The 21,882-nt window shown below is 39.1% G+C and overlaps 1 protein-coding gene across 3 annotated transcripts in view; it reads left to right on the top strand.

Moving 5' to 3' along the window:
• C2CD6 (C2 calcium dependent domain containing 6) overlaps positions 1–21,882 on the top strand; it is a 184,043-nt gene that overhangs the window by 3,087 nt on the left and 159,074 nt on the right. For all 3 annotated transcript variants that reach the window (XM_010354951.2, XM_010354949.2, XM_010354948.2), the window contains exons 2-4: positions 14,415–14,501; positions 15,813–15,864; positions 17,197–17,342. In XM_010354951.2, the coding sequence (XP_010353253.1) occupies positions 14,415–14,501; positions 15,813–15,864; positions 17,197–17,342 (285 nt within the window). The remainder of the gene's footprint in view (positions 1–14,414; positions 14,502–15,812; positions 15,865–17,196; positions 17,343–21,882) is intronic.

Raw genomic sequence — 21,882 nt, 5'->3', positions numbered from 1 at the left:
CTGTGGCCAAGTGTTCTCATTGTTCAATTCCCACCTATGAGTGAGAACATGCGGTGTTTGGTTTTCTGTTCTTGTGATAGTTTGCTGAGAATGATGGTGTCCAGCTGCATTCATGTCCCTACAAAGGACAAGAACTCATCCTTTTTTATGGCTGCATAGTATTCCATGGTGTATCTGTGCCACATTTTCTTAATCCAGTCTGTCATTGATGGACATTTGGGTTGGTTCCAAGTCTTTGCTATCATGAATAGTGCTGCAGTAAACATACGTGTGCATGTGTCTTTATAGCAGCATCATTTATAATCCTTTGGGTATATACCCAGTAATGGGATGGCTAGGTCAAATGGTATTTGTACTTTTAGATCCTCGAGGAATCGCCATACTGTTTTCCACAATGGTTGAACTAGTCTACAGTCCCACCAACAGTATAAAAGTGTTCCTATTTCTCCACATCCTCTCCACCTGTTGTTTCCTGACTTTTTAATGATCGCCATTCTAACTGGTGTGAGATGGTATCTGTGGTTTTGATTTGCATTTCTCTGATAGCTAGTGATGGTGAGCATTTTTTCATGTGTCTGTTGGCTTCATAAATGTCTTCTTTTGAGAAGTGTCTGTTCATATCCTTTGCCCACTTTTTGATGGGGTTGTTTTTTTCTTCTAAATGTGTTTGAGTTCTTTGTAGGTTCTGGATATTAGCCCTTTGTCAGATGAGTAGATTGCAAAAATTTTCTCCCATTCTGTAGGTTGCCTGTTCACTCTGATGGTAGTTTCTTTTGCTGTGCAGAAGCTCTTTAGTTTAATTAGATCCCATTTGTCAATTTTGGCTTTCGTTGCCATTGCTTTTGGTGTTTTAGACATGAAATCCTTGCCCATGTCTATGTCCAGAATGGTATTGCCTAGGTTTTCTTCTAGGGTTTTTACGGTTTTAGGTCTAACATTTAAGTCTCTAATCCATCTTGAATTAATTTTTGTATAAGGTGTAAGGAAGGGATCCAGTTTCAGCTTTCTACTTATGGCTAGCCAATTTTCCCAGCACCATTTATTAACTAGGGAATCCTTTCCCCATTTCTTATTTTTGTCAGGTTTGTCAAAGATCAGATAGTTGTAGATGTGTGGTATTATTTCTGAGGGCTCTGTTCTGTTCCTTTGGTCTATATCTCTGTTTTGGTACCAGTACCATGCTGTTTTGGTTACTGTAGCCTTGTAGTATAGTTTGAAGTCAGGTAGCGTGATGCCTCCAGCTTAGTTCTTTTGGCTTAGGATTGTCTTGGCAACGTGGGCTCTTTAAAAAGAACTTTATGAACATTAAAAATATGAACTCTAAAAAGTTTTTTAAAACTTTTATGAACTTTAAAAAGATTTTAAATGATGAACTTTAAAAAGGTTTTTTCCAATTCTGTGAAGAAAGTCATTGGTAGCTTAATGGGGATGGCATTGAATCTATAAATTACCTTGGGCAGTATGGCCATTTTCATGATATTGATTCTTCCTATCCATGAGCTATGGTATGTTCTTCCATTTGTTTGTGTCCTCTTTTATTTCACTGAGCAGTGGTTTGTAGTTCTCCTTGAAGAGTTCCTTCACATCCCTTGTAAGTTGGATTCCTAGGTATTTTATTCTCTTTGAAGCAATTGTGTATGGGAGTTCACTCATGATTTGGCTCTCTGTCTGCTATTGGTTTATATGAATGCTTGTGATTTTTGCACATTGATTTTATATCCTGAGAGTTTGCTGAAGTTGCTTATCAGCTTAAGGAGATTTTGGGCTGAGACGATGGGGTTTTCTAAATATACAATCATGTCACCTGCAACAGGAACAATTTAACGTCCTCTTTTCCTAATTGAATACCCTTTATTTCTTTCTCTTACCTGATTGCCCTGGCCAGAACTTCCAACACTGTGTTGAATCGAAGTGGTGAGAGAGGGCATCCCTGTCTTGTGCCAGGTTTCAAAGGGAATGCTTCCAGTTTTTGCCCATTCAGTATGATATTGGCTGTGGGTTTGTCATAAATAGCTCTTATTATTTTGAGATACGTTCCATCAATACCAAATTTATTGAGAGTTTTTAGCATGAGGGGCTCTTGAATTTTATCAAAGGCCTTTTCTGCATCTATTGAGATAATCATGTGGTTTTTGTCTTTGGTTCTGTTTATATGCTGGATTACGTTTATTGATTTGCATATATTGAACCAGCCTTGCATCCCTGGGATGAAGCCCACTTGATCATGGTAGATAAGCTTTTTGATGTGCTACTGGATTCCGTTTGCCAGTATTTTATTGAGGATTTTTGCATTGATGTTCATCAGGTATATTGGTCTAAAATTCTCTTTTTTTGTTTTGTCTCTGCCAGGCTTTGGTATCAGGATGATGTTGGCTTCATAAAATGAGTTAGGGAGGATGCCCTCTTTTTCTGTGGATTGGAATAGTTTCAGAAGGAATGATACCAGCTCCTCCTTGTACCTCTGGTAGAATTTGGCTGTGAATCCGTCTGGTCCTGGACTTTTTTTGGTTGGTAGGCAATTAATTATGGCCTCAATTTCAGAGCCTGTTATTCGTCTATTCAGGGATTCAACTTCTTCCTGGTTTAGTCCTGGGAGAGTGTATGTGTCCAGGAATTTATCCATTTCTTCTAGGTTTCTAGTTTATTTGTGTAGAGGTGTTTATAGTATTCTCTGATGGTAGTTTGTATTTCTTTGGGGTTGGTGGTGATATCCCCTTTATCATTTTTTATTACATCTATTTGATTCTTCTCTCTTTTCTTCTTTATGAGTCTTGCTAGTGGTCTATCAATTTTGTTGATCTTTTCAAAAAACCAGCTCCTGGATTCATTAATTTTTTGAAGGGTTTTTTTGTTTCTTTATCTCATTCAGTTCTGCTCTGATTTTAGTTATTTCTTGCCTTCTGCTAGCTTTTGAGTGTGTTTGCTCTTGCTTCTCTAGTTCTTTTAATTGTGATGTTAGGGTGTCAATTTTAGACCTTTCCTGCTTTCTATTGTGGGCATTTAGTGCTATAAATTTCCCTCTACACACTGCTTTAAATGTGTCCCAGAGGTTCTAGTACGTTGTATCTTTGTTCTCCTTGGTTTCAAAGAACATCTTTATTTCTACCTTCATTTCGTTATGTACCCAATAGTCATTCAGGAGCAGGTTGTTCAGTTTCCATGTAGTTGAGCAGTTTTGATTGAGTTTCTTAATTTTGAGTTCTAGCTTGATTACACTGTGGTCTGAGAGACAGTTTGTTATAATTTCTGTTCTTTTACATTTGCTGAGGAGTGCTTTACTTCCAACTACGTGGTCAATTTTGGAATAAGTGTGATGTGGTGCTGAGAAGAATGTATGTTCTGTTGATTTGGGGTGCAGAGTTCTGTAGATGTCTATTAGGTCTGCTTGGTGCAGAGTTGAGTTCAATTCCTGGATATCCTTGTTAACTTTCTATCTCATTGATCTGTCTAATGTTGACAGTGGGGTGTTAAAATCTCCCATTATTATTGTATGGGAGTCTAAGTCTCTTTGTACGTCTCTAAGGACTTGGTTTATGAATCTGGGTGCTCCTGTATTGGGTGCATATATATTTAGGATAGTTAGCTCTTCTTGTTGAATTGATCTCTTTACCATTATGTAATGGCTTTCTTTGTCTCTTTTGATCTTTGTTGGGTTAAAGTCCGTTTATCAGAGACTAGGATTGCAACTGCTGCCTTTTTTTGTTTTCCACTTGCTTGGTAGATCTTCCTCCATCCCTTTATTTTGAGCCTATGTGTGTCTCTGCACGTGAGATGGGTCTCCTGAATACAGCACACTGATGGGTCTTGACTCTTTATCCAATTTGCCTGTCTGTGTATTTTAATTGGAGCATTTAGCCCATTTACATTTAAAGTTAATATTGTTATATATGAACTTGATCCCATCATTATGATATTAGCTGGTTATTTTGCTCATTAGTTGATGCAGTTTCTTCCTAGCATCGATGGTCTTTACATTTTGGCATGTTTTTGCAGTGACTGGTACCAGTTATTCGTTTCCATGTTTAGTGCTTCCTTCAGGAGCTCTTGTAGAGCAGACCTGGTGGTGACAAAATCTCCCAGCATTTGCTTATCTGTAAATGCTTTTATTTCTCCTTCACTTATGGAACTTAGTTTGGCTGGATGTGAAATTCTGGGTTGAAAATTCTTTTCTTTAAGAATGTTGAATATTGGCCCCCATTCTCTTCTGGCTTGTAGTTTCTGCCGTGAGATTCATTGTTAGTCTGATGGGCTTCCCTTTGTGGGTAACCCGACCTTTTTCTTGGCTGCCCTTAACATTTTTTCCTTCATTTTGGCTTTGTTGAATCTGATAATTATGTGTCTTGGAGTTGCTCTTTTCCAGGAGTATCTTTGTGGCATTCTCTGTATTTCCTGAATTTGAATGTTGGCCTGCCTTGCTAGGTTGGGGAAGTTCTCCTGGTTAATATCCTGCAGAGTGTTTTCCAACTTGGTTCCATTCTCCCCATCACTTTCAGGTACACCAATCAGACATAGATTTGGTCTTTTCACATAGTCCCATATTTCTGGGAGGCTTTGTTCATTTCTTTTTACTCTTTTTTCTCTTAACTTCTCTTCTCGCTTCATTTCATTCATTTGATCTTCAATCACCGACACCCTTTCTTCCAGTTGATCGAATCAGTTACTGAAGCTTGTGCATTTGTCACGTAGTTCTTGTGTCATGGTTTCCAGCTCTATCAGGTCATTTAAGGACTTCTCTACATTGGTTATTCTAGTTAGCCATTCGTCAAATCTTTTTTCAAGGTTTTTAGCTTCTTTGCGATGAGTTCGAACTTCCTCCTTTACCTTCGAGAAGTTTGATCATCTGAAGCCTTCTCTCAGCTCGTCAAAGTCATTCTCTGTCCAGCTTTGTTCAGTTGCTGGTGAGGGGCTGCGTTCCTTTGGAGGGAGACAGGCGCTCTGATTTTTAGAATTTTCAGCTTTTCTGCCCTGCTTTTTCCCCATCTTTGTGGTTTTATCTACCTTTGGTCTTTGATAATGGTGACATACAGATGGGGTATTGGTGTGAATGTCCTTTCTGTTTGTTAGTTTTCCTTCTAACACTCAGGACCCTCAGCTGCAGGTCTGTTGGAGTTTGCTTGAGGTCCACTCCAGACCCTGTTTGCCTGGGTATCAGCAGCAGAGGCTGCAGAAGAGTGAATATTGCTGAACAGCAACTGTTGCTGCCTGATCGTTCCTCTGGAAGGTTCGTCTCAGAGGGGTACCCGGCCGTGTGAGGTGTGAGGTGTCAGTCTGCCCCTAGTGGGGGATGTCTCCCAGTTAGGCTACTCAGGGGTCAGGGACCCACTTGAGCAGGCAGTCTGTCCATTCTCAGATCGCAAACTCCATGCTGGGAGAACCACTACTCTCTTCAAAGCTGTCAGACAGGGACATTTTAATCTGCAGAAATTTCTGCTGCATTTGGCTATGCCCTGTCCCCAGAGGTGGAGTCTACAGAGGCAGGCAGGACTCCTTGAGCTGCGGTGGGCTCCACCCAGTTCGGGCTTCCCAGCTGCTTTGTTTATCTATTGAAGCCTCAGCAATGGCGGGTGCCCCTCCCCAGCCTGGCTGCCACCTTGCAGTTAGATCTCAGACTGCTGTGCAAGCAATGAGGGAGCCTCTGTGGGCATAGGACCCTCCTAGCCGGGCACGGGATATAATCTCCTGGTGTGCCATTTGCTAAGACCCTTAGTAAAGCACAGTATTAGGGTGGGAGTGACCCAATTTTCCAGGTGTGTGTGTCATGGTTTCCCTTGGCTAGGAAAGGGAATTCCCTTCCCCCTTGCACTTCCCAGGTGAGGCGATTCCTCACCCTGTGTCGGCTCTCACTCGGCGGCCTGCACCTACTGTCCTATACCCACTGTTCAACATGCCCTAGTGAGATGAACCTGGTACCTCAGTTGGAAATGCAGGAATCACCCGTCTTCTGTGTCGCTCACACTGGGAGCTGGAAGCTGGAGTTGTTCCTATTTGGCCATCTTGGAACTGCCCTGTTTTTTTTTGTTTTTGTTTTTTTCTTTTTTGAGACAGTCTTACTCCATCGCCCAAGCTGGAGTGCAATGTTATGATCTTGGCTCACTGCACTCTCCGCTTCCCAGGTTGAAGCAATTCTCCTGCCTCAGTCTCCCAAGTAGCTGGAATTACAGGTGTGCACCACCATGCCCAGCTAATTTTTGTATTAGAGGTGGGTTTTCGCCATGTTGGCCAAGATGGTCTCAAACTCCTGGCCTCAAGTGATATACCCACCTCGGCCTCCCAAAGTGTTGGGATTACAGGTGTGAGCCACTGTGCCTGTCCTCTCCATAAGTCTTATTCTGAAGTTTTCCCTGATATCTTTTGGTTTGGTTGAAGCTCATCTTTTAGTAGATTGTTTGGGAGGGGCTCAAGAGTAAAGTGTTATCTGGAATATCTGTTTCATGTATTTTTTAAAATAGCCTTTATACTTGAATACTGTTACTTTGTTGGATAAAAATAGACTTGGTTGGATGAAAATCCCTGGCTTGAGCTTTCTTGCCTTGAACTTTATAAAAATACAGCTCTGCGGTTGCATTACTTTGTGTGTTGCCCTTGAGAAGTATGATGCCAGTCTTATTTATTATCTTCATAGATAACTTTGTCATTTGCCTGTAGGCAAGATGTCATTATAAAGCCTGGTAATTTTACTAGGACATATCTTGGAGTTGATCATTATGAGCCAGTTTTTCTTTTTTTTTTTTTTTGTTTTTTCTTTTTGGTATACTTTAAGTTCTAGGGTACATGTGCATAACGTGCAGGTTTGTTACATATGTATATTTGTGCCATGTTGGTGTGCTGCGCCCATCAACTCGTCAGCACCCATCAATTCATCATTTATATCAGGTATAACTCCCAATGCAATCCCTCCCCCCTCCCGCCTCCCATGATAGGCCCTGGTGTGTGATGTTCCCCTTCCCGAGTCCAAGTGATCTCATTGTTCAGTTCCCACCTATGAGTGAGAACATGCGGTGTTTGGTTTTCTGTTCTTGTGATAGTTTGCTAAGAATGATGGTTTCCAGCTGCATCCATGTCCCTACAAAGGACGCAAACTCATCCTTTTTTATGGCTGCATAGTATTCCATGGTGTATCTGTGCCACATTTTCTTAATCCAGTCTGTCACAGATGGACATTTGGGTTGATTCCAAGTCTTTGCTATTGTGAATAGTGCCACAATAAACATACATGTGCATGTGTCTTTATAGCAGCATGATTTATAATCCTTTGGGTATATACCCAGTAGTGGGATGGCTGGGTCATATGGTACATCTAGTTCTAGATCCTTGAGGAATTGCCATACTGTTTTCCATAATGGTTGAACTAGTTTACAATCCCACCAACAGTGTAAAAGTGTTCCTATTTCTCCACATCCTCTCCAGCACCTGTTGTTTCCTGACTTTTTAATGATTGCCATTCTAACTGGTGTGAGATGGTATCTCATTGTGGTTTTGATTTGTATTTCTCTGATGGCGAGTGATGATGGGCATTTTTTCATGTGTCTGTTGGCTGTATGAATGTCTTCTTTTGAGAAATGTCTGTTCATATCCTTTGCCCACTTTTTGATGGGGTTGTTTGTTTTTTTCTTGTATATTTGTTTGAGTTCTTTGTAGATTCTGGATATTAGCCCTTTGTCGGATGAGTAGATTGCAAAAATTTTCTCCCATTCTGTAGGTTGCCTGTTCACTCTGATGGTAGTTTCTTTTGCTGTGCAGAAGCTCTTTAGTTTAATGAGATCCCATTTGTCAATTTTGGCTTTTGCTGCTGTTGCTTTTGGTGTTTTAGACATGAAGTCCTTGCCCATGCCTATGTCCTGCACGGTATTACCTAGGTTTTCTTCTTGGGTTTTTATGGTAATAGGTCTAACATTTGAGTCTCTAATCCATCTTGAATTAATCTTCATATAAGGAGTAAGGAAAGGATCCAGTTTCAGCTTTCTACTTATGGCTAGTCAATTTTCCCAGCACCATTTATTAAATAGGGAATCCTTTCCCCATTTCTTGTTTCTCTCAGGTTTGTCAAAGATCAGATGGCTGTAGATGTGTGGTATTATTTCTGAGGACTCTGTTCTGTTCCATTGGTCTATATCTCTGTTTTGGTACCAGTACCATGCTGTTTTGGTTACTGTAGCCTTGTAGTATAGTTTGAAGTCAGGTAGCGTGACGCCTCCAGCTTTGTCCTTTTGACTTAGGATTGTCTTGGCAATGCGGGCTCTTTTTTGGTTCCATATGAACTTTAAAGCAGTTTTTTCCAATTCTGTGAAGAAACTCATTGGTAGCTTGCTGTGGATGGCATTGAATCTATAAATAACCTTGGGCAGTATGGCCATTTTCACGATATTGATTCTTCCTATCCATGAGCATGGTATGTTCTTCCATTTGTTTGTGTCCTCTTTTATTTCACTGAGCAGTGGTTTGTAGTTCTCCTTGAAGAGGTCCTTTACATCCCTTGTAAGTTTGATTCCCAGGTATTTTATTCTCTTTGAAGCAATTGTGAATGGAAGTTCATTCCTGATTTGGCTCTCAGGAATGTTTGTCTCTGTTTGTCTGTTACTGGTGTATAAGAATGCTTGTGATTTTTGCACATTAATTTTGTATCCTGAGACTTTGCTGAAGTTGTTTATCAGCTTAAGGAGATTTTGGGCTGAGACAATGGGGTTTTCTAAATATGCAATCATGTCATCTGCAAACAGGGACAATTTGACTTCTTCTTTTCCTAACTGAATACCCTTGATTTCTTTCTCTTGCCTGATTGCCCTAGCCAGAACTTCCAACACTATGTTGCATAGGAGTGGTGAGAGAGGGCATCCCTGTCTTGTGTCAGTTTTAAAAGGGAATTTTTCCAGTTTTTTCCCATTCAGTATGATATTAGCTGTGGGTTTGTCATAAATAGTTCTTATTATTTTGAGGGACGTTCCATCAATACCGAATTTATTGAGCGTTTTTAGCATGAAGGACTGTTGAATTTTGTCAAAAGCCTTTTCTGCATCTATTGAGATAATCATGTGGTTCTTGTCTTTGGTTCTGTTTATATGCTGGATTACATTTATTGATTTGCAAATGTTGAACCAGCCTTGCATCCCAGGGATGAAGCCCACTTGATCATGGTGGATAAGCTTTTTGATGTGCTGCTGAATCCGTTTTGCCAGTATTTTATTGATGATTTTTGCATCAATGTTCATCAGGGATATTGGTCTAAAATTCTCTTTTTTTGTTGTGTCTCTGCCAGGCTTTGGTATCAGGATGATGTTGGCCTCATAAAATGAGTTAGGGAGGATTCCCTGTTTTTCTATTGATTGGAATAGTTTCAGAAGGAATGGTACCAGCTCTGGTAGAATTCAGCTGTGAATCCATCTGGTCCTGGACTTTTTTTGGTTGGTAGGCTATTAATTATTGCCTCAATTTCAGAGCCTGCTATTGGTCTATTCAGGGATTCAACTTCTTCCTGGTTTAGTCTTGGGAGAGTGTAAGTGTCCAGGAAATTATCCATTTCTTCTAGATTTTCTAGTTGATTTGCATAGAGGTGTTTATAGTATTCTCTGATGGTAGTTTGTATTTCTGTGGGGTCGGTGGTGATATCCCCTTTATCATTTTTTATTGCGTCTATTTGATTCCTCTCTCTTTTCTTCTTTATTAGTCTTGCTAGCGGTCTGTCAATTTTGTTGATCTTTTCAAAAAACCAACTCCTGGATTCATTGATTTTTTGGAGGGTTTTTTGTGTCTCTATCTCCTTCAGTTCTGCTCTGATCTTAGTTATTTCTTGCCTTCTGCTAGCTTTTGAATGTGTTTGCTCTTGCCTCTCTAGTTCTTTTAATTGTGATGTTAGAGTGTCAATTTTAGATCTTTCCTGCTTTCTCTTGTGGGCATTTAGTGCTATAAATTTCCCTCTACACACTGCTTTAAAGGTGTCCCAGAGATTCTGGTATGTTGTGTCTTTGTTCTCATTGGTTTCAAAGAACATCTTTATTTCTGCCTTCATTTCGTTATGTACCCAATAGTCATTCAGGAGCAGGTTGTTCAGTTTCCATGTAGTTGAGCGGTTTTGATTGAGTTTCTTAGTCCTGAGTTCTAGTTTGATTGCACTGTGGTCTGAGAGACACTTTGTTATAATTTCTGTTCTTTTACATTTGCTGAGGAGTGCTTTACTTCCAATTATGTGGTCAATTTTGGAATAAGTGTGATGTGGTGCTGAGTAGAATGTATATTCTGTTGATTTGGGGTGGAGAGTTCTATAGATGTCTATTAGGTCTGCTTGTTGCAGAGATGAGTTCAATTCCTGTGTATCCTTGTTAACTTTCTGTCTCATTGATCTGTCTAATGTTGACAGTGGAGTGTTGAAGTCTCCCATTATTATTGTATGGGAGTCTAAGTCTCTTTGTAAGTCTCTAACGACTTGGTTTATGAATCTGGGTGCTCCTGTATTGGGTGCATATATATTTAGGATAGTTAGGTCTTCCTGTTGAATTGATCCCTTTACCATTATGTAATGACCTTCTTTGTCTCTTTTGATCTTTGAGGGTTTAAAGTCTGTTTTATCAGAGACTAGGATTGCAACCCCTGCTTTTTTTTGTTCTCCATTTGCTTGGTAGATCTTCCTCCATCCCTTTATTTTGAGCCTATGTATGTCTCTGCATGTGAGATGGGTCTCCTGAATACAGCAGACTGATGGGTCTTGACTCTTGATCCAGTTTGCCAGTCTGTGTCTTTTAATTGGAGCATTTAGTCCATTTACATTTAAGGTTAATATTGTTATGTGTGACCTTGATCCAGCCATTATGATACTAACTGGTTATTTTGCTCGTTAGTTGATGCAGTTTCTTCCTAGCCTCGATGGTCTTTACATTTTGGCATGTTTTTGCAATGGCTGGTACCGGTTGTTCCTTTCCATGTTTAGTACTTCTTTCAGGGTCTCTTGTAAGGCAGGCCTGGTGGTAACAAAGTCTCTAAGCATTTGCTTATCTGTAAAGGATTTTATTTCTCCTTCACTTATGAAACTTAGTTTGGCTGGATATGAAATTCTGGGTTTAAAATTCTTTTCTTTAAGAACGGTGAATATTGGCCCCCACTCTCTTCTGGCTTGGAGAGTTTCTGCCGAGAGATCTGCTGTTAGCCTGATGGGCTTCTCTTTGTGGGTAACCCGACCTTTCTCTCTGGCTGCCCTTAAGATTCTTTCCTTCATTTCAACTTTGGTGAATCTGGCAATTATGTGTCTTGGAGTTGCTCTTCTCGAGGAGTATCTTTGTGGCGTTCTCTGTATTTCCTGAATTTGAATGTTGGCCTGCCCTACTAGGTTGGGGAAGTTCTCCTGGATGACATCCTGAAGAGTGTTTTCCAACTTGGTTCCATTTTCCCCCTCACTTTCAGGCACCCCAATCAGACGTAGATTTGGTCTTTTTACATAATCCCATACTTCTTGCAGGCTTTGTTCATTTCTTTTTTTCTTTTTTCTTTTGGTTTCTCTTCTCACTTCATTTCATTCATTTGATCCTCAATCGCTGAAACTCTTTCTTCCAGTTGATCGAGTTGGTTACTGAAGCTTGTGCATTTGTCACGTATTTCTCGTGTCATGGTTTTCATCTCTGTCATTTCGTTTATGACCTTCTCTGCATTAATTATTCTAGCTGTCAATTCTTCCTCTCTTTTTTCAAGATTTTTAGTTTCTTTGCGCTGGGTATGTAATTCCTCCTTTAGCTCTGAGAAGTTTGATGGACTGAAGCCTTCTTCTCTCATCTTGTCAAAGTCATTCTCTGACCAGCTTTGATCCGTTGCTGGCGATGAGCTGCGCTCCTTTGCAGGGGGAGATGTGCTCTTATTTTTTGAATTTCCAGCTTTTCTGCCCTGCTTTTCCCCCATCTTTGTGGTTTTATCTGCCTCTGGTCTTTGATGATGGTGAGGTACTGATGGGGTTTTGGTATAGGTATCCTTCCTGTTTGATAGTTTTCCTTCTAACAGTCAGGACCCTCAGCTGTAGGTCTCCTGGAGATTGCTTGAGGTCCACTCCAGACCCTGTTTGCCTGGGTATCAGCAGCAGAGGTTGCAGAAGATAGAATATTGCTGAACAGCGAGTGTACCTGTCTGATTCTTACTTTGGAAGCTTCCTCTCAGGGGTGTACTCCACCCTGTGAGGTGTGGGATGTCAGACTGCCCCTAGTGGGGGATGTCTCCCAGTTAGGCTACTCAGGGGTCAGGGACCCACTTGAGCAGGCAGTCTGTCCGTTCTCAGATCTCAACCTCCGTGTGGGGAGATCCACTGCTCTCTCCAAAGCTGTCAGACAGAGTCGTTTGCATCTGCAGAGGTTTCTGCTGCTTTTGTTGTTGTTGTTGTTGTTGTTAACTGTGCCCTGTCCCCAGAGGTGGAGTCTACAGAGACAGGCAGGTTTCCTTGAGCTGCTGTGAGCTCCACCCAGTTCAAGCTTCCCAGCGGCTTTGTTTACCTACTTAAGCCTCAGCAATGGCGGGCGCCCCTCCCCCAGCCTCGCTACTGCCTTGCGGTTAGATCGCAGACTGCTGTGTTAGCAATGAGGGAGGCTCCGTGGCCGTGGGACCCTCCCGGCCAGGTGTGGGATATATTCTCCTCATGTGCCGTTTGCTTAAAGCGCAGTATTGGGGTGGGAGTTACCCGATTTTCCAGGTGTTGTGTGTCTCAGTTCCCCTGGCTAGGAAAAGGGATTCCCTTCCCCCTTGCGCTTCCCAGGTGAGGCGATGCCTCGCCCTGCTTCAGCTCTCACTGGTCGGGCTGCAGCAGCTGACCAGCACTGATTGTCCGGCACTCCCTAGTGAGATGACCCCAGTACCTCAGTTGAAAATGCAGAAATCACCGGTCTTCTGTGTCACTTGCGCTGGGAGTTGGAGACTGGAGCTGTTCCTATTCGGCCATCTTGCTCCGCCCCCTCAAAATCTCATGAGCCAGTTTTTCTAGACACATGGTAAGTCCTATCCACATGTAGATTTTTCTCATATTACTTAAATTTTTCTTGGATTATAATTTTAAACTTTTAGTTTTTCCTCCATTTTGTTTTACTTCGAGGATTTTTCATTTGTCTGCCTTCCAGTTCAACTATTTTTCCCTGACCCTTTTTCCTTCTTGCTCTCTCTCATTATCATTTTCTTCACTGGTTCTTATCTTCTTCAATGCCCCTTATAAAGTTTTTATTTGAATCAATGCTACCTTGGGCACTTTGTAATTTAGTATTTATTTCTGGGATGGTTTGTCTTTTTTAAAAATTTCTTTCCTGAATTAACCAACAGTCATTTCATTTTTTCTTCTCTTTGGTCAACTTCTGTTTTAATTGTTGAATAAATGAATGAACTGTTAATTGTAGGCTTAAAAACATCTCCAAATACTTGTTTGAAGATACTTAATTCAGTTTGAAATCTTATGTTATAATTTACTTCTGTTTTGTGGTTATTTGAGAGGAAGAATTTTTGTCATATGAAGATTTCTCCCCATTTTCTCCTTATAACAGCTTTTAATGGAGTTGGTCTGATTTTCCTTATTTCTTGACCATGATCATTTCTTTGCTGTGGTTTAAGTATACTCTCTTCTTTCATGTATTGAAGTATAGTTTCTTTAAATGGATGAAGTTGTAATTGATGAGAGGTAAGGGGAAAGAAGGGGCATAACCTGTTGTTCTCTTTGGTTTTTCTGCTATGCTTAATTTTCCCCTCTTACATCCTTCTTTCTCTTCCCTGCCATGTATGCAGGGATACCTCTTCCTCTCTGACACCTTCACCCCAGAAGCAGTGCTCATCATGATCTGGTCCTTCTCTTTCACGTCCCTTCTCTATGGCTGTTACTGTGAGCTACCACTCCTAGACCTGTGGTCAGAATTTTTGTACTCAATGTTGAACTTTCTCTTTCTCAGGGTGATTTTATCTATGCTTCCTTTTGTGTTCCCTACTTCTCTCTGTTCTTTTCCAGCATCTCTTAAGATTTCTCTTTCCTTGCTTTCTGTCCCTGTAGTGTGTGTGTGCATGTGCATATATATGTGTGTATATGTGTGCGCATGTGTGCATATATGTGTGTGTGTATGTATATATATATTTGATTGAGTAGAGATTCACACTCAAGGTATCTCCTATACTAGGACCAACTGGAATTCTCCTTATAAGCTTTTCAAGATATCCTACTAAATATTCCATCTCTTAACAAACTGAAGAAGTATGTACTTTTCTCTTATTTCTTGATTCCCTTAATTTTATACTTGCGTACATTTTTATTTCTCTGATAACTTCTTATTGAGGATAGGGATGAGTTTCTTAATCATATTAATACCTACTACCAAGGAGACCTGATAATTACTAGAGATTCATACAATAATTATTGAATTGATATTTCACCTAGTTATGTTTTCTTTCTCTTCTCAAATCTTAATTTATTTACATTGTAGATGCTGAAAAAAACTCTTAAAGGGTCTGATAGTGAAGAACTGGAAATAACACAGGAGACACCAAATTTGGTGCCGTTTGGGGATGTGGTATGTATGAGTAACCCTCAAAAACCTGTATAAGTTATTTGTTATTTGATAATCAAAAAGTATATGCAGAAAATGGTTCTCTCTGATAATATATTTATGAATTTTTCATTTTTATGAGTCAGAAAAACATTGTAATAATCACTGAAATTATAGAAAGCATCCTGATTCACAGAAATAATATCTTCTATATTAGGGATTCCCAAATCTAGTTACATCAGAATTACCTGAGATGCTTTTTATAAAACATTAACTTGAGGCTCCACCTAACATCTGCTAGCTTAGAATCTCTAGGAGAGGAGCCTGGGAATCAGTAATTTTACTGAGCTCTTAAAGTGATTATATTTATTGCTAGATCATGCTAAAGTTTGAAAATTGATCCTGCGCCCCTCCCCCATCCAAAAAGCCTCCTAGAAACAAAAGCAAACACCCCCCCCTTTCACACACACATACACACACACACATCACAAAGGGAGGACCCAGTATCTAGGCTGAGAACCAGAAAAATCTGTTATTCTGTTTTCAAAGTACAGAAAAAGACATGAGAATCTACATGCATATAGAACTGTCAAATATCATGACATTCATTTACAGTTATCTTTATTTTCTGAACACTATTAGAGTTGTAACTGGGTATGAAATAAGAATTTTTCTTGTCCCTCTACCTCCTATCATATACAATGTTAAATATAATATTTCTGTCATTTTGACTTGGTTTTAAATACTAAACATGGCTAAATGCATTTGACTAATTCTCATATTAGGATTCAAATGTTCCTGCATTTATTTTGTATTTGATTTTTTGGTTAAGCACATGATGCAATTTTCTTTAACATTTAGAAAAACTTGGTGCAAGAGCATGAATATTTTACAGCCCCTGGCATGTTATAGCCAATAAATCATTGCTGAATGAATTAAGTGGTCTTAGGATACTGGATAAAAGAGTTTGTCTGACATAAGGCACATTTCTTAATTTTATATGCAGGGTGCTGTATTTTATCAGTTCTCACCTGATATCAAATAAAAACAACTTAAAAAGTGATGATCAGATTTATGTGAATAATGAATTATTCTTTGGCTTTGTATTCTTGTTCATTTTAGGTTTACTTTGAATGTGGCTTGCCCATTTTTCTTCAGTATTTCTGCTTTCTGATGATTTCTATTAACTAGATATTTTTCATGAGAAACAATATTTCGAGTGAGAAAAAACAACGTGGAGTTTTACTTTTTAAAAATAGAGTTCAGTGTAAAGTGGAAGAACAGTTAACTTTTTAAATACACTCACTGTCTGTGTTTTTGTTTTGATTGTTGTAGGTTGGCTGCCTGGGCATTCATGTAAAGAACTGCAGACATTTTACGCCTAACAGTATCCTTTCTTTTGATTTAAGAATCATAGTAATTATATCTCACTGTTTCAGTTATCCATTGCTGCATTACAGATCATTCCAAAACTTAGTGGCTTAACACATTGACCATTTTATTATTAATCACTACTGTGCATTCACTAGTTGCTTCTTCTGCTTCATGATATAACAGCTTGGGCTGTAGTTGTCTGACAGTTCAAAAGGGCTGGAATATCTGAAGTGGCCCATTTACATGTCTGGTTGCTTTAGTGGGGATGCATGGAAGGCTAGACTTAGCTGGGATGCTGAAATGGATCTCTCCCTCTTTCCCTGAGTCCTATCATGTTTTTTTTCCCCCGTATTAATGTTAATTTAAAAATATATCACAGTAATATATGATTTATCTTGATTACTAGTTTTTGGTGTCCCCTTAAATTTTGTGCCTGAGGTGAGTGCCTTTTTGGCTTACTAGTCCCAACCCTAGTCACGTTCCATTACATTTTATTGGTTAATGTAATCATAGAGCCAGCCCAGATTTAGTGGCAAGGGGAATAAAGTCCACTTTTTCATGTGGGAGTAACAAAAGCTTTTCAGCCATCTGTATTCACTTCAATCACCATATAAGTGAAAGGAAAAATATATATCTTCTTGTATGATAATGCTAATTTATTTGTAAGTAATGTGTGCTTCCTTTAAACATTTTTAAAAGGATTTATTTGATATTGGTGCTTTTAAATAAGCTGTGTGCTTATCTTTAGATTTATCACAGCATAAAATTAGCCTCATTATGGAAATTTGATGTTTCTTTTTTATATAAAGAGAATTTTGGAAAATAATTGTATATAAAGAGATTTTTGAAGATAGTTAAATCATGAAACAAAATTTTTTACTCTGTAGCATTCTATGAAAGATACAATACAGACCAATATAATATAAATGAACTATATTCTTAAGTGAATTAGGGTAGAACACTTTTGGTCTCAAAATTAAAAATAAGTCATTCTGATATATTTTAAAATATTTTGAATTTCTACATAATTATCCTTAGGAAATATTTCAACTATATATTGCATAGTCACCTTGAAATTAATATATAGAAAAACTTGCAAAAGAATTTTGTTGGAAATGTAAGGTTAAAAATATAAGGGATGTAAGGAAGAATCAACCTTCTTTTACTTATATCGTGTCCACCAGTGATGGGCAAAAATACTATTTTAGAAGACTTTTTTCCTATTGTTTAATGCTACATGATTGATTCTTAGGTTTTGGTCTGAATCGTTTAATGTATTAATTTTATAATGTATTATTGTTCAATTACAACAAAACTTATTTCCTAAATATCATTCTATTTGCAGTCAGTTTACAACATTATGCTAATTTATTTATTCGCATCTCTATAAACAAAGCTGTGAAATGTACAAAAATGTGTAGCTTGCTATCCAAAAACAGTGAGAGGAACACTGTAATTAAGTTCGATGAAGTGAAGTATTTTTCTGTACAGGTAATGTTAATACCTCTTCTAGATATTAGAATGGCTCCTTATAGTTCCAAATATTCTACCCTAATTCTGTCTTTTTATAAAAATGAGTAGAAAAGAAACAAAAGCAGTGAGTGCCTTTTTATTTGGTATCTTACAGTATTCTATTTCTATACTATGGGCTATAGTGGTGTTTTTAAAAAAATAAATAATTTACTGCAAAATGCATAATCTTAGTAGATTTCTTTCCTGAGATGTTACTGTCTGTGGTTTCAAGTATTCATTATGCATGTATTTATCTCTATCTTGCTCTTCTCTTCCCATCTACTGTCTTCCACCTTAGAGTTTTTCCCATCTCCTTTCCCATTCCTTTTCTTCTATCCTGTTCTATTCCCCTTTGTCTCTCTGTAAGTATTGTTGCATGGATTAACTTAGTCTTTATTACAACCCAAACACACACACACACACATCCTTATTTTACGGATGAAGAAACTGAGGCACTCTGTGGTTAAGGACCTTTCTTAAGGTCATGGAGCTGGTAAGTGGTAAGTGGTTGAGCTGGGAGTGTGGGCACTCTGGTTTCAGACCACACTTCATTAAACTGCCTCACACGCCAGCTCTTACTATGTTTCTGCTTGCAGTTAGGCTTATTAGAATCTTAAATGTATCTTAAAACTTTAAAAAAAATGGCTAGGCTCAGTGACTCACGCCTGCAATCCCAGCACTTTGGGAGGCTGAGGCGGGCAGATTACTTGATGTCAGGAGTTTGAGACCAGCCTGACCAACATGGTGAAACCCTGTCTCTACTAAAAATACAAAAATTAGCCAGGCGTGGTGGTGCACACCAGTAATCTCAGCTACTTGGCAGGCTGAGGCACGAGAATCACTTGAACCCAGGAGGCAGAGGTTGCAGTGAGCTGAGATCGTGCCACTGCACTTCAGCCTGGGCAACAAAGCTAGACTCTATCTCAAAAAAAAAAAAAAAGAAAAAAAAAAGAATGACACTATTCCATACAGCTGCAGGATTCATTGATTTTTCTAATTATTTATTACATTAGTTGAATTTTAGGGGAATCCTAAAGCATTTTCTCTATGCTTCATATTATTTTTCAGACGTTATCTGTTTAAGCATTGAGTAGTGAAGATAGTTTTTTTATTTTAATACTTTAAGTTCTAGGGTACATGTGCACAACGTGCAGGTTTGTTACATAGGTATACATGTGTCATGTTGGCTTGCTGCACCCATCAACTCATCAGTTACATTAGGTATTTCTCCTAATGCTATCCCTTCCCCAGCCCCCCAACCCCTGACAGGCCCCGGTGTGTGATTTTCCCTGCCCTGTCTCAAAGTGTTCTCATTGTTCAGTTCCCACCTATGAGTGAGAACGTGCAGTGTTTGGTTTTCTGTCCTTGTAATAGTTTGCTAAGAATGATGGTTTCCAGCTTCGTCCATGTCCCTGCAAAGGACATTAACTCATCCTTTTTTTTTTTAAATTTATCTATTTGTTTATTTATTTTTTAAATTATTATTATACTTTAAGTTCTAGGGTACATGTGCATAACGTGCAGGTTTGTTACATATGTATACCTGTGCCATGTTGGTGTGCTGCACCCATCAACTCGTCAGCACCCATCAACTCGTCATTTACATCAGGTATAACTCCCAATGCAATCCCTCCCCCCTCCCCCCCCATGATAGGCCCCGGTGTGTGATGTTCCCCTTCCCGAGTCCAAGTGATCTCATTGTTCAGTTCCCACCTGTGAGTGAGAACATGCGGTGTTTGGTTTTCTGTTCTTGTGATAGTTTGCTGAGAATGATGGTTTCCAGCTGCATCCATGTCCCTACAAAGGATGCAAACTCATCCTTTTTTATGGCTGCATAGTATTCCATGGTGTATCTGTGCCACATTTTCCCAATCCAGTCCATCACTGATGGACATTTGGGTTGATTCCAAGTCGTTGCTATTGTGAATAGTGCCGCAATAAACATACGTGTACATGTGTCTTTATAGCAGCATGATTTATAATCCTTTGGGTATATACCCAGTAGTGGGATGGCTGGGTCATATGGTACATCTAGTTCTAGATCCTTGAGGAATTGCCATACTGTTTTTCATAATGGTTGAACTAGTTTACAATCCCATCAACAGTGTAAAAGTGTCCCTATTTCTCCACATCCTCTCCAGCACCTGTTGTTTCCTGACTTTTTAATGATTGCCATTCTAACTGGTGTGAGATGGTATCTCATTGTGGTTTTGATTTGCATTTCTCTGATGGCCAGTGATGATGAGCATTTTTTGATGTGTCTGTTGGCTGTATGCATGTCTTCTTTTGAGAAATGTCTGTTCATATCCTTTGCCCACTTTTTGATGGGGTTGTTTGTTTTTTTCTTGTAAATTTGTTTGAGTTCTTTGTAGGTTCTGGATATTAGCCCTTTGTCAGATGTAACTCATCCTTTTTTATGACTGCATAGTATTCCATGGTGTATATGTGCCACATTTTCTTAATCCAGTCTATCACTGATGGACATTTGGGTTGGTTCCAAGTCTTTGCTATTGTGAATAGTGCTGCAATAAACATACATGTGCATGTGTCTTTACAGCAGCATGATTTATAATCCTTTGGGTATATACTCAGTAATGGGATCGCTAGGTTAAATGGTATTTCTAGTTCTGGATCCTTGAGGAATTGCCACCCTGTGAAGACAGTTTTTTAAGCATAGGGTTTTGTTTGTTTGTTTTTTTAAGTAACAAAAAGACAAGGAATAGTTTTGCTTAAGGCAATACATACTGTTTGTTTTACTCTGCAAATAGTTTTCCTAAGCTTCATTGGCAAATTCTCAAGAATTTGGGGGATATATGTCCATTTAAATAAAATTTGAAACATTAATACTTGAAAATAATGTAAAGTATATAGTAAGGTGTTTATCTTCATTAGCATAATCAAAATCTTTTTCCTGTATTTATTTAAATAGGTACTGTTAGTTTGAGCACATTAAAAGGACAGTTTTAATGGAACTCTAATAGAAAGTTTGAGAATGACTTAATAATTACACAGAAAATTGGACAAGCAAGCAAAGACACAAAAAATCAAGATACATGTTAACTACAGGGAAATTGAAAAATGATACATGAAAGGAAATATAATTATTGTAATATATTGTTAAACTCTGAATGATAGTGATACATATAAACTAATATAAACACTAACAATCTAACAAAAATGTATGTTATAGAATATATTGGAGGAATGGCAAGAAGTATGAAAACTGTCGGGGGAGAATAGAGAGATAATATTTTTCTTCCACAATATGCAGTTAATACTTAGTATGTCAAACTAAAAAATCAATGAATAATATAAGCATGTTACTTAGAAACAGGAAGGCAAAACGTAGAGAAATTTATTTAGAGGTCGAAAAGGTAGCTTCCGAGGAGTGGAAATTAGGGGGTGGGTGGGGTGGAATTCTAATATTGTACCCAGGATTTAATTTACAGAAGTATGACTATATGAAAACGTGGAGAGGTACTGTCATCAAAAAAAGAATTTGTTATATTCTCTGAGAGTAGGGGACATGAAACACCACTGAGGGCCACAGGGGAAGTATCAGAATGGTCAGGAGGCAGAGGACAGGAGTGAGGGAAGAATCTAGGCCTTTTGGGGGTTGCTGAGGGGAAGGTAAGGCAGGAAAACGTTTAGGATTGGCTAGTTTGAATAATTTCAGGGGTCTTTGGGTTATAGAAATGGTCTCTAGTTTTCTAATACCTGGCCCTGGGATAATTTAGGGCAAAGGAAATGTGTGATAATTAGATCAGGAGGTGGTTGGCTGGGCACGGTGGCTCATGCCTGTAATCCCAGCCCTTTGGGAGGCCGAGGAGAGCGGATCACTTAAGGTCAGGAGTTTGAGACCAGCCTGGCTAACATGGTGAAACCCATCTCTACTAAGAATACAAAACTTAGCTGGGTGTGGTGGCACGTGCCTGTAATCCCAGCTACCTGGGAGGTTGAGACAAGAGAATCGCTTGAACCCGGGCGACAGAGTTTGCAATGAGCTGAGATGGCACTGCTGCACTCCAGCCTGGGCAACAGAGTGAGACAAAAAAACAAAAACAAAAACAAACACACAAAAAATGGTGGGTGGAGCTATAGTGTTGGGATTGGTTAGTTTGCAATTAAAAGATGTGCTCTCTGCTAAGCCTTTGCTGTCTCTAGCAGTCTAACACTGGGAGGGGAAGTCTCTCCCTCAACAAGCTTTTTAAGATGCCAGAATTTCATAACTTACAGAAGCTTTTTTTTTTTTTTCTCTTAAAAACAAAACAAAATGTGATTGAGCATAGTGGCTCACACCTATAATCCCAGCATTTTGGGAGGCCAAAGCAGGTGGATTGCTTGAGGCCTGGAGTTCTAAACTGGTGAGACCCCGTCTCTACAAAAGAAGTATTTAAAAATTAACTGGGTGTGGTGGCATGTACCTGTAATCCCAGTTACTCCGGAGACTGAGGCAGAGAATGGCTTGCAACCAGTAGTTTGAGGCTGCAGTGAGCCATGATCCTATCACTGCACTCCA

The sequence above is a fragment of the Rhinopithecus roxellana genome, chromosome 14 (genome assembly GCF_007565055.1).
Source record: "Rhinopithecus roxellana isolate Shanxi Qingling chromosome 14, ASM756505v1, whole genome shotgun sequence".
Classification (NCBI taxonomy): domain Eukaryota; kingdom Metazoa; phylum Chordata; class Mammalia; order Primates; family Cercopithecidae; genus Rhinopithecus; species Rhinopithecus roxellana.
Note: the sequence above shows the minus strand (reverse complement) of the source record. Positions and strands in the feature narration are given on the sequence as shown.